At 37.5% G+C, this 13324-nt stretch overlaps 1 protein-coding gene and 1 long non-coding RNA gene across 2 annotated transcripts in view; one reads left to right on the plus strand and one right to left on the minus strand.

Annotated features, from left to right (window-relative positions):
• Nucleotides 1-13324, plus strand: part of LOC125095242 (uncharacterized) — a 195058-nt gene that overhangs the window by 25645 nt on the left and 156089 nt on the right. The window lies entirely within an intron of this gene.
• LOC125095241 (40S ribosomal protein S7-like) lies at nt 10744-11360 on the minus strand. Its single transcript, XM_047721433.1, has one exon. It carries the CDS (start codon nt 11323-11325, stop codon nt 11008-11010), a length of 318 nt encoding a protein of 105 aa, XP_047577389.1. The 5' UTR covers nt 11326-11360; the 3' UTR covers nt 10744-11007.

Genomic DNA, 13324 nt, shown 5'->3' on the forward strand with positions numbered 1-13324 from the left:
GACTTTGTGTCGGGGTCTGATGGGATCCTAAGATAAGATCTCACACACACACACACACACACACACACACACACACACACCACAAAACCCTGGATTGCTTAAAAAATTGTGTATTGTCATATTTCACACACTGCTTTTGTTTCTGTTCATCTGAAGGTCAACTTTTATTCTCAATGCCAACAAACATTTTAAGTTAGAGAAATATTAAGTAAGTGAAAGCTTGGACCAAAACAGACTAATTCAACCATTTATCCATCTAATATGAAATATATAACAACAGATTTGCTGTCTCAAGGTTAAAACTGAAAACAAAAGATACCTCTGTGAGAAAAGCATAGTGTTTCTTGTAAAGACTTCAGCCTTGTTAAATTACCTAACAAAGAGAAAAGATACAATTAGACAATGGGAAAGCATGCTATTTTTTATTCCTGTGTAGTTTAGGCTCATTATCAGAATAAAATGAGTATTAAATAGGTTGCCTTAGGCCGTAAGCTTGCAAAAAACAAGTTAAATTGTGAACTGTATTACTGATATATGTATGTATGTATGCATGTATGTATGTATGTATTTCGGATTAAATTGCCTTGCTCTACAACCTGAACCATCCTTCATTATTGCACACCTAATTTCTGCAAGAATACTATTCGTTATTCAAAGCATTATACATTTTACCATGACTCAAAGTATCATGTATATCTTAAATTACCTTATAAGCTCTTCTAAATTTAAATAAACCATAGAAAATCCTACTTCACCACAAAACTAAATAAAGGCTTTAATGGAACTGAATTTGATCTGAAAGAGAAATAGAGGGGGATTATGCTTCTATTTTTATTCTTATTTAATATCTATAAGGCTTAAATTTTAAGCAAAAATTACACTTAACTTTAATACCTATTAAATATATATATTAATATGTGAAACGCAAATTACATTGCCATTTTGTTTTAAAATTATTTTCTACAAAAATTTTGTCATTGCAATTTATAGGTCCTTGTACAGACGTGAAATATTTATCATGCACCCTTTTATGTCTTATTTTTCTGAACTACACAGTGGATACACTATTACTGTACCAGCACATATGTAAGGGCTACATGGGCTAATATTGTAGAAACCCTTATGACAATATCTGGAAATGCATATGCATTTTATTATGAGTTAAATATATAATTTAATCCTTAAATAATATTTATATGAATCAAAGAAATAAGTAGTAACCCAGTAATGCACTTTTCAAGAAGGGTAAAATTCTTAGAGTTGCACTGACCAAACCCATCCAGATTTCATTTTCAAGGCTAAATAAAATTTTTGAGAATAAATTCTAATCTATGTGGAATATAAGTGATTACTTATTTCCCATAAAATTCACTTTTTTGGGAAAATCTAAACACACCTCCAGTAGGAACAGCATATAACAGCCCCCACCCCACCACCACCACCATCATGGGGGCCATTCCTGAACAACTGGATATACAAAAAATAGGAGAGGTATGAAAATAACACCTCTATGACTAAAAATACCTTATTAGACAGTAGGGTTTTATATTGGTTGGCCAAGTGGTTTTATTAATACTGAAGCTCAGAAGTAGTCCACTGTATCCAGTTTTAAATAACTGAACAGATCCTGAGCTCAGACCTGGCTTCTTACCTGTTGGGTGTGGTGGCACCCAGCTGTTCCTGCTTAAGTGGTGGAGGATCTGCATGATTTCTTAGGACACAGCAAGCATGAACATCAGCATATTCATCTGGATTGTCCTGGGATAACCCTCTGTCCCATGCAGTTATATGGTGTGCCCAAATGAATTGTGACACACACGCTGGGTTTGTGTAGCAGCTGCAAAATACTGAGTTTTTGTATACAAGCAGAAAGCAATTCTGCTCTTGGACCTGATGATGTTCCCTTATCTGAGTAACTCACTGTATAAACAGCTCTGAGAAATGGCCCAGATGAAAGAGTCGTCAGGGCCTTGATTGGAACATCCAAGAAAATGCAGAGTCCCACAGGAGTCCCAAAGAAGTCCCTGCCTCCCAACTAGGCAATACCTATCCAAGTAATCCATGTGATGTGTCTGTATTATGATGGGTTTGGACTTTGGGTGATGCAAAAATAATTCCCAGCTCTCTAGGACTGCTAAGAATTGTTTGGTCTATTGATTTCCCTGGGCTCTTTCCTTGAACTTGGGCAATTCATCTCAAAAGTACATGGGTTAGTACATAGCCCAAAACTTGAGCTTGCTCTCCGAATTTTTAAAATTCTCTCTGTCTTATGGCCTCCTATCTGGTATTCTGCCTTACACATGTATCTGCCTAGGCCTCCCTGAATTCTGCTTTCTTCCTCCTCAACCTTGAAATTCTGCCCAGTTTCCTTTGGTTTCCACCTTATAGCACCATGTCCTGTAAACTGTCTTCAGGCAGTGAACTGGGGTAATTGTAGGCTCACTTAGCCTCCTCTCAGAGAGCATGATTTTTGCCACTTGACAACTGATATCTGACAAGTATTGTTTGATCTGTGCTAATATATATTATCTCTTTTAAATTTTTCTTCCCCTTATCCCCCTTTCGTTTCCTTCCCTTCCCTCTTCTTTCTTCCCTTCTCTTTCTTTTCTTTCGTTCTCCCTTCTTTTCTTTTCTTTTCTTATTTTTCTTTTCTTTCCTTTTTTTATTCTTTTCTTTTCTTTCTTTCTTTTGTTTGTTCATTCTTTCTTTCTCTCTTTCTCTCTTTCTGTCTTTCTTTCTACAGAACGATGTTAAAAACTGTTCATTTTAATCCAGAAGTGGAAATTTCTGTTTTCTTGTTTAAATCAGCTATAAAGATTATTGATGAGAAATGCTGCTGTGTTAAATCTATATTTTATTCTCCATAAATCAGAAATAATTAGATGCTATTTCCATCATTTCTAATGTATGAATCTGATACCTTAGAAAGAGTATTTTAAATTTTGCCTTACTACAAGTTGTCTAGTATGTCTGTACCCTGGCTGTTACAACTTAATAACAAAGATTATCCTTTCATAGGGGCACCTGTATGGTTCATTGGTTAAGCGTCGAACTCTGGATTTCAGCTCAGGTGCTTGCTTCGGCAGCACATATACTAAAATTGGATTTCAGCTCAGGTGCTTGCTTCGGCAGCACATATACTAAAATTGGATTTCAGCTCAGGTCATGATCTTGGGGTCCTGGAATCAAGCCTGGGTTGCACAGGCTCCAAGCTCAGCAAGGTTCTGTGCTTAGCAGGGAGTCTCTCTCTCTCTCTCTCTCTCAAATGAATAAATGAATCTTTCAAAAAGAAATTATCCTTTCATTGTACAGTTCAGTCTCAGAAAACTGAACTTCAATTGTGTCTGTGTGTGTATATATGAATCAAGCTCTGAATTTTCTTTTTCTTCACCCTGTTATTTATTTTGACTGTATCCACTCAGAAATTAGATCCTTTAGCATGTCACTGAAACTGATTAACTAATATCTTATTTGTGGAATTTAAATATACCTTGAATAAGCTATGTTTTTCAAATGATTTTCTTGAATAACTGAAAACTATGTTTGAGTTTGTTTAGGCTGGGAGTTTTCTCAAAGGCATATTAAAAAGAAAAATCCAGGGCGCCTGGGTGGCTCAGTGGGTTAAGCCGCTGCCTTCGGCTCAGGTCACGATCTCGAGGTCCTGGGATCGAGTCCCGCATCGGGTTCTCTGCTCAGCGGAGATCCTGCTTCCCTCTCTCTCTCTCTGCCTGCCTCTCCATCTACTTGTGATCTCTCTCTGTCAAATAAATAAATAAAAAATCTTTAAAAAAAAAAGAAAAATCCACCAAAGAATGTTGCCCATCAGTGCAAAAGTGTCTTAATAATGGATGCTAATAAAACAGACTGCATACAGACAAAATGAAGAAATATGCTAAAAGACATTTGATAAACCTGAAAACATATTTCTCATAAAAGCTTGTAGTCTAGTACAAACAGAAGAGTGCATTGTTAACAAGATACCTGGGGCGCCTGGGTGGCTCAGTGGGTTAAAGCCTCTGCCTTCGGCTCAGGTCATGATCCCAGGGTCCTGGGATCGAGCCCCGCATCGGGCTCTCTGCTCTGCGGGGAGCATGCTTCCTCCTCTCTCTCTGCCTGCCTCTCTGCCTACTTGTGATCTCTGTCTGTCAAATTAAAAAACAACAACAACAACAAAAACAAGATACCTTACATCATCAGCTCATATTCTATTCCACAATGAAACTATTGGACCCTTTAATTAAAATTTGGAATATGAGAGACATACTTTCTAGTGCATTATTAAAGAAATGAATAAAATGTTTCAAAATTATTACTATTGCAAATTATTTGAATGTCTCCTTAGACTGCCAAAAGTATACAAAATACTCAAAAATACTATATCAGGTATTGTGATGTGTTTGACACAAATGTGCCCCAAATTTTCCATTAAGGAAGCAACTATTAGTTAGAAATTATACTTGAAATATTTAAAAGTTAAGTGATGAGATTTGTTGTATTAATACCAAATGTAATTTTTTGACATTGTGTAATAAAAATGACAGTATTTGAAAGATCTTCATTATTAAGTGAACCGATATAAATTCATTCAAAGTGCAATATAGACCAATGGACTTTAATGAGATGGTACAAAAAGTTCATTGGTTTGTGTTTAGGCTTGTGTTAGTTAGAATTATCCCTTAAGAAACTACTACTTGTGGATTAGTGATATAGTGTTAGAGAAGAATATCTACAACCTAAAAAATACACACTTTTTTCCCCTCTTTTCCACATGTATATCTGAGTTAGGCTAGAAATTTTATAGAGGTAGAACAAAGCAACATATCACAATAGATTGAGTACAAAAGCAGTATGCAAATTTAGGAGTTTTTCATTGATTCAGATATTAAGGACAATGCTATTGTTCTCAATTTATTTTTTATTTTTAAAATTATGATCTATGTAAGTATATTATTTGTATTCATTTGTGCTTTTGTTATTTTAAATGAATTTTTTTTAGCTTTTTAAATTTCTTATATAGTTACTGATAATAGCTTTGGGTCTTCAGTCATTTCTAAGAGTATAAGGTGGTTATGAGACCAAAGTGTTTGACAGATGCTATCATAAAATAACAGTAGTATACATTTAGTAGGTTTGCTGGTAGAATGTACTTAGCACAGAATCAGATAGTGCTTTTTTATTTTTTTAACATATAATGTATTATTTGTTTCAGGAGTACAGGTCTGTGATTCATCTATCTTAAATAATTAACAGCACTCACCATAGCACATACTCACCCCAGTGTCCATCACCCAGCCTCCTCATCCCTCCATCCCCCTCTGCTTCAACAACCCTCAATTTGTTTCCTGAAAACAAGAGTCTCTTAGTTTGTCTCCCTGTCTGGTTTCATCTTATTTCATTCTTCCCTCCCTTCCCCTATGATCTTCTGTCTTGTTTCTCAAATTCCTCAAATCAGTGAGACCATATGATAATTGTCCCTCCCTGATTAACTTATTTATCTTAGTTTAATACCCTCTAGTTCCATCCACGTTATTGCAAATGGCAAGATTTCTTTCTTGATGGCTGAGTATTAGTCCATTTTACACACACACACACACATCATCATCATCATCATCATCTTTATCCATTCATCTGTTGATGGACACCTAGGCTCTTTCTATAGTTTGGCTATTGTGGACATTGCTGCTATAAACATTTGGGTGCAGATGCCCCTTTGGATTAGATAGTGCTTTTTTATACTACTAGTTTTTTTTTTTTCCTTTGTAATCATAATATTCACAGTAGTCCCTTATAATAATTGCTTGAAATTGATAATTTCAATATAATAATTGCTTGAAATTGATAATTTATGGATTCTTGTGTTCCATCAAAATGCATTAAGTGAATGTTCCAAGATTATCATTCATTATAAAGAGCAAGACTAAAACATTTTATTTCCAGTTTTATCTGGAGCCAATATGAGTGGTTTGTTAGCTACAACACCTGTGACTTTTGGGTATTTAAGTTACAAATGTCCTACTACATAATATCTATTAGTGTTAACCATTCCTTGCATTGGTCTGTCTTCCCTCCAAAAGTCAGATATAAGCTAGAGCAAGTGTTTTAGAAGAACCATACACTGGCTGTTAGTGGGCAGACTTGACAGTTGGGGATTGTAAATTCTATCTTCCCTTCCAAGGACAGGTGAATATGACCAGGGGTTGGCACCATTTGCTTTAATATCCTGCTCTATAAAATGGGAATGATGCTAATGGTCCCCTGTGGTGCTCCAAGAGTGGAAGGTTACTAAAGTACTACTGTGAAATGCTCAGATTTGAAGTGTCACCCTGGAGCAATGTATTAAGAATTTGAGAATTGTGAAGTACAAGTCAGTTTAAAGGAAGAGTACCATCACAAATGTGACTCTTTTTATGGAAGGAACTTTAAATAAATATTGAGTCCTGAAGTATAGTACTTACAGCTAGGTTATTGGTTTTTTAATATAAACACTATTTAATAACTATATTCAGTTGGATATTAGCAGTATTCAAACCTAAACAAAAGGATGCTAAAGCTATTATTTCATTCTTCTAAGAAACAGTGTAAGTTGGAATAATATATTACTTTATGTGATTTTGTGGGGTGCCTGGGTGGCTCAGTTGGTTAAAGCATCTGCCTTTGGCTCAGGTCATGATCCCAGAGTCCTGGGATCGAACCCCACATCGAGCCCCACTTCAGACTCCCAGCTCAGTGGGGAGCCTGTTTTTCCCTCTTACCCCTTCATGCTCTCTCTCTCAAGTAAATAAAAAGTTTTAAAAAGAGCCCCATAATTTTGTGGTACTTTTTTCAGTTGAGGGGCGCCTGGGTGGCTCAGTTAGTTAAGCATCTGCCTTTGGCTCAGGTCATGATCCCGGGATCCTGGGATCAAGCTCCATATCTGGCTCCCTGCTCAGTCTGTATAATGAGAGAGAGAGAGAGAGAGAGTGAGTGAGAGAAAGAATGGTAAACTAAGTGAGGAGAAAGTTTACAATTATATCAAAATAGGTATTTTTTCCAAAATAAGCTATATTAATTTGTAGGGTTTTCAAATTTTTTTTAAATTTTAATTTAAATTCCAGTTAGTTAACATACAGTGTAATATTAGTTTCAGGTGTGGAATTTAGTGATTCATCAGTTCACTATAATACCAGTGCTCATCACAAGTGCCCTCCTTAATGCCCATCACCCATTTAACCCATCCCCTCCAACCTCCCCTCCAGCAACCCTCAGTTTGTTCTCTATAAAAGGAGAGAGAGAAGTAAACCATTAAATAGACTCAATAGCAAGGAACTTTGTAAGTGAAAGAGTAAGGAGGGAGAGTCTGAGTCAGAGAAGTGTAACAGCGGAAGCAGAAGCTGGAGGGATGGCATTACTGGCTTTGAAGATGGAAGAAAGTCATGAGCCAAGAAATGTGAGCAGTCTCTCGAACTGGAAAGGATAAGTAAACATGTTTCTGTAGAAAGTCCAGAGGAATGCAGCCCTGCAGAGACCTTGACCTTTTGGCCCATAAACCCATTTCAGACCACTGATCTCCAGAATTGTAAGTGGTACTTCTGTATTGTAATAAGCCTCTAAGTTATTGATAATTGGTTATAGCAACAAGAAGAATCCAGTTAGTACATTCAAATACCAAAATTAGCATCTGGCTTGAAAATTATCCCAATTCATTTTTAATTCATAAGCCTTGGACTCTGGGTAGCAGGTGTAGACATCTGGCCTCCTGGTGAAACTGCTATCAGGCAGTCTCTGCTGTGGTCTCTGAAAATACTGAATACTGGATTTTGCAAACATATTTTTACCTGAGCTCATTATCTTAAGAACTACAGATTGAATTGTTTTTCTAAATTGCACAGGTCTTGGGTCACTGCTATGAAGATCTAGTGTGTTCTTTTAAGGCTTTAGACTCTAAAAGTGAGGCTGCTGAGGAATTTGCAATTAAATTAATACCACTCCCAGGACCCCAGAGGAACCATACCTATTCAATAGGAGAGAAAGCCCAGGCAGAATGCAACTAATGTGAGTCCTAGTTCTATTCAGGAGTCAAGAAACTCCTGGCAGACTCTAAGCTAGATAAGAAATTGCATAATATTTTGGGTTTTATGTAATTTAGGACTTTGGATACATGGCTTTTGATACTCAAGGTTTAAGCAAATGGACTTGAACATCAGTTCCTTTGATCTTTCAATTTTCATTTTCAAGGAGATTTATTATTTTTTCTCCTTCAGAACATCATAATAGGAGGGGACTTATATTTAAATTTGGTTCATCTCTATGTTATTTGCAGGTTGTTGTTGAAGTATCTATGGTTCTTCTTAATTTGGCCTTTTGTTTTCAGTTTTATGTAAGGCTTTCCTTAAAACTGCAAGAAAAACAGCTTGAGAATATACTTATAGAGAGAATTCTGGACGATACCTGTAATCTGTCCTGTGCACTTGGCTAACTTAGGAAAGGGAGTGACTCCTGTCTCAAATGCGCACCATTATCAGAAGACAAACTTGGGTGGATTTGCATTTCTCTATTTGTAGAGGTCTCTATCCTTCACATGATAACTTAATAATTTCTTTTGTGAGTTCACACAGTGTAGACTGATTTGACAATTCACAGGCCTACATAAGTTATTATGATGCTACACACTCTCTAAAACAGTTTTCTTTTTTTTTTAAGTGTATTTAGTGACACTTTGATTTCTTTTCAAGATATGTGTAGATAGCCAGTTATGTACCATGTATTCTACTAGTTGGACAGCGAGGGAGGGAGGAGAGGAAAGAGAATACTCCCAGGTTTGAGGGCAACTTGGCCGTGGCATGGACTTAAATAGAATAGAGTTCTGATCCATGGTAGAGTGTGCTGGAAACGAAGTGTGAAGCATCCACCAGAATTCCCAGGAAGATCTTTGGGAAACAGGCTCTAGAATGGCTGCAGAAAATCATTGACTTACTGGTTGATAGATTGGCAAAAATAACTGGGTATTCAGAACTGAGCTATGTTTTTCTTCCTTTCGAGGGAAAGCCCACGCAGGGTTTTCTTCTTTGTCCACCCATGAAGTCTTACCGGGGTACCTTGCCACATCAGTTCTACTTCTGCAAAGTAGCCTACAGACAAAAACTTTTCCCAGCTGGTCTCTGTATAAAGGTACATCAGCCTCCATTTTAACTCTTTGTTTTATCCATCAGCTTTTTCAGACATGGACAAGGATGATTGCCATTTCTTCAGAAACTCCAACATGTTTTTACAGCAAAGACTGCAAGTTAAAATACAAATAATGTACAATATTTTAAACGAGACCATAAAGGGTTAGAAAAGTGAGGGAGAATACACAGACATGTCCAGGCACACGCACGTGCACACACATACACACACTTTCTGTCTCTCTCTCTCTCTTTCCTATTCTGAATGTGAATGGGTTTGTGCTGTGTTTTTTTAGGCATATTACTCCTTTGAGCCACTAAGCTTCAAAAAATTTACATGGTTACTGGAGAAAATGCTAAAGCTAGAACTTGCTTAGGAATATGATGGCAATCTCATCAGAGGGAGCCTATTACAAAGGCCAGAAGCAAGACAAAATAAGTGGCAAAATGCATTAAGGAACAAAAACAAACAAATAAACCAACCCTGGTGGGAAGTCACTAGAAAATGGGCTTACATTTTGAATCAGAGTAATTTCCTGGAAACATCATTCTCCCTGTTTAAGTACTGATGCCATAAGGTTCAGTGACAAAATCTTGAGCAATATAACAGGTTTTCTTATATTGGTTTCTTGATCCATGCTGACACATTTGCACAATATGATACCATAGTGTTAATGGAGAGTGCAGGGGGCAAAATCCATGTTAAGTGTTTTGCAGAGGGGAAACGGTCCACCTGTTAACACAGAAAAGTTGATGAACAAACACCCAGAGTACCAAAGAGGCAGAAACTCACGGAGAAAGTACAGCAGGCAGCATGGATAGTCAGTTGCCTCATTTCTGCCATGAAAATTATCATTTCTCACTGCTGTGAAGGCAGCATGTTCTCACTGCTGTGAAGGCAGCATGTTCCCCCAACTTACTCCAACTGGGACAAAGTTGCAAATGTGCAGAGATGTGTGAGGTCAGGTCTGTGTCCCACTGAAGTAAAAAGAAGATAAAATATGTGTTTTGGGAATTCAGGGTAAGGCTGATCTCGTTTCCCCAAAGTACAGTACTCTGAAGATCCTTGTGGCCCTGTCATGCGCTTTGTGCTCTGTGTGCTTCTCACTTAACAGAAGTCAATCCAGAACGTTATATTATTGACCAAATTGAGCACCATGTGGCTGTGCTGTAGATTCCGAGAAGCGTAATGAGACACATTTAAAGCCTCTGAACATGACCCTGTTCCTTGCATAATGTAAGAAGAGCTGGAGGCAGTGGCTACATAGTGTAATCATAACAAGAATAGATGGAAGCTAGACTTCCTGAGGTGAATCCTCTTGGGGTCACCCAGTCTGTGGTACAGCGGGTAAATTCGTACCTTATTTTCAGTGGAAATAAGAGTAATTGTTCTGGTCTCATAGGGTGACTCTAAGGATGATGGGTTTAACAATCAGTCTTTGTCATAAGTGAGAGACTTCTCTGTTTGTTAAGTTAATTTTAAGAGTTTTTGCTCTAGAGAGAATCCAGTGTTGCCTTCCAGGACCTTCTATGATCTGAAAACCTGGTTTAGTCCTCTCATATGTACTATCATAGTAGTTTATATTTCCCCTTTCATATATTTTTTTTTTACTGTCAAAGTTTTATTTAATCATTTTTATTTACAACTGAAACTTGGGGGACTCAGAGTTAACATCCTTGCCTGTGAGCTTCTTGCTGTGCTTTATCCAAATGGACCTTGATGAGCCGACTACCATCCAGTTTCACATGAATTCTCTTGCCCACAGTTTGGCTTGGGAAAACCAAGTGCTTCAGGATCGCGGCATGCACAGCTGTAAAAGTGCGGCTCCTGGGACGCTTTTGCTTATTTTTTTGTATGACTTTTTCAAGTTGGTTTAGGCAGAATTCTTCTCTGAGCGGTAAAGGCAATGTGCTTCCCATTGAACTTTTTCTCCAATTCACGGACTTGCCGGACTTGGATTTTCTGGAAAGATTTCAGTTGAGGAACAGGAACAAAGATAGTAATAGCTTCCCGAACACTGCCAACTTCAGTTTCCTTGGATGCCGTGACACTCAGCTCCCTTACCTGGGCTCTGAGGTCGGAGCTCATCTCCAACTCTGGCAGAGCCTGGGAGATGCCGGACTCGAACTCGTCCGGCTTCTCGCCATTGGGCTTCATGATCTTCAACCTCGAACTGAACATGGCCTTCTCCTTGGTGAGAGTGCCGGCCTAGGAAGAGCACATTTTTTTTTTTAATCTTATAAATTTTTATGTATCATTTACTCCTCAGTAGAGTATCAACTCCAGGACAGCAGAGATGTTATTTGTTGCTTGTTACTTAATGGCTAACATAGTGTGTGACATAGTTAAAAGAAAAAAAAAAGTTGTTCAATGAATGATGGAAGAAAGATCCATAGTTCAGATTATGCCTGATATACAAAAGTGGTTGAAATAATACTTAGTAGACACTCAATTAAACTGAATTATGTTACCTCTAGGCCACCCAGGCAAAAGATCAAAAACCTACTAAATGCTTCCATGAGGATTACACAATGTGTTTGTTGTAGTCATGAATGTAACAGAACTGGAGCATAGTGCTGCCAGAGCATAGCTTGAGAGTGTACATAGAGAGTAGGTTCAGGATAATTCTCATTTTATTTATTTATTTGACAGACGGAGATCACAGTAGGCAGAAAGGCAGGCAGAGAGAGAGAGAGAGGAGGAAGCAGGCTCCCCGCGGAGCAGAGAGCCCGATGTGGGGCTCCATCCCAGGACCCTGGGATCATGACCTGAGCCGAAGGCAGAAGCTTTAACCACACTGAGCCACCAAGGTGCCCTGACTATTTTTAGTATATAGGTCTATGAATTGAACACATATGTATTCATCTAACCACCACTATAATCAGTATGGAGAATAGTCTGTCATCCAAAATACTCTTTCATGCTGTCCACTTGTATTTACACTGATATGTAACTAGAGTTTTATCTTTATTATTCCACATAAATGGAATCATAGAATATGTGACCATCAGAGTCTACAATCCATACAATCCAAAATTGTTGCCTGAATCAGTGATTTACTCTTTATTGCTAAGAAGAATTGCTTTGAAGGGATTTATCACTGTTTGTTTATTCTCCCACTGAAGACAGTTTAGGTTGTTTCCAGTGTTGAATGATGATGAAAAAATAATTGTAGTGAATCTTTTTGGTACCACATAGTCTTCTAGTTGAAAGAATATAGTGACAGGGCAGAAAAGTTTTAAAGCCCATTATTCTTAAAGTCTATTGAGAAGTTAATTATATTCAAAAATTTTCAAAAATTATAAAATCAAATGTGTGGCTTGAAGTTTTTTCTAGATGCCTAAGATTTTATTCCAGTGTATTTTGAAAGAATATAACCAAAGGTTGAATTGAGACCATGAGACATTCACTGTTTCTTAGTCTGAATTATTATTATATGCTAGTAAAACAGACAACCAAGGGGCACCTGAGTGGTGCAGTCGGTAAGTATCCAACTCTTGATTTTGGCTTAGGTGGTAATCTCAGAGTCATGAGGTCATGAGGTCATGAGGTCATGAGGTCCAGGCCCACCTCCACTCTACACTCAGCACAGAAGCTGCTTAGGACTCTCTCCCTCTACCCTTCCCAGTAAAATAAATAAATAAATCCTTAAAAAAAACATACAAAAGAGTTTGTATTTAAGATTATATTATACTGGGGGCACCTGATTGGCTCAGTGGGTTAAGCCGTTGCCTTCGGCTCAGGTCATGATCTCAGGGTCCTGGGATCGAGCCCCACATTGGGCTCTCTGCTCAGCGGGGAGCCTGCTTTCCCTCTTTCTGACTGCCTCTCTGCCTACTTGTGATCTCTCTGTCAAATAAATAAATAAAATCTTAAAAAAAAGATTATATTATACTGAACTGATAAATCATTGAACATTATATCAAAAACCAGTGATGTACTGTCTCTTGGGCAGTTGATTTTAAATAAATTAAATAAACAAACAAATAAAATTATATGTAGAGATTTTGCTTTGTTTTGTTCTGTTTTAAGATTATTGAGCATAATCCATCAGAATTTCAGAGGAGGGGCCAGGGAACATGTGTTTTATTTACACCCTCCTAAGGGATTCTGATGAACACTTCAGGTTAAGATTGACTGCTCTGAATTTTTGAAATTGAAACCAGAACAATATTGGACA

The sequence above is a fragment of the Lutra lutra genome, chromosome 3, assembly GCF_902655055.1.
Source record: "Lutra lutra chromosome 3, mLutLut1.2, whole genome shotgun sequence".
Lineage (NCBI taxonomy): Eukaryota > Metazoa > Chordata > Mammalia > Carnivora > Mustelidae > Lutra > Lutra lutra.

What these genes read in the sequence shown, in the direction of transcription:
- LOC125095241 (XM_047721433.1), bottom strand. Translation starts at nt 11,325, where the DNA reads ATGTTCAGTTCGAGGTTGAAGATCATGAAGCCCAATGGCGAGAAGCCG.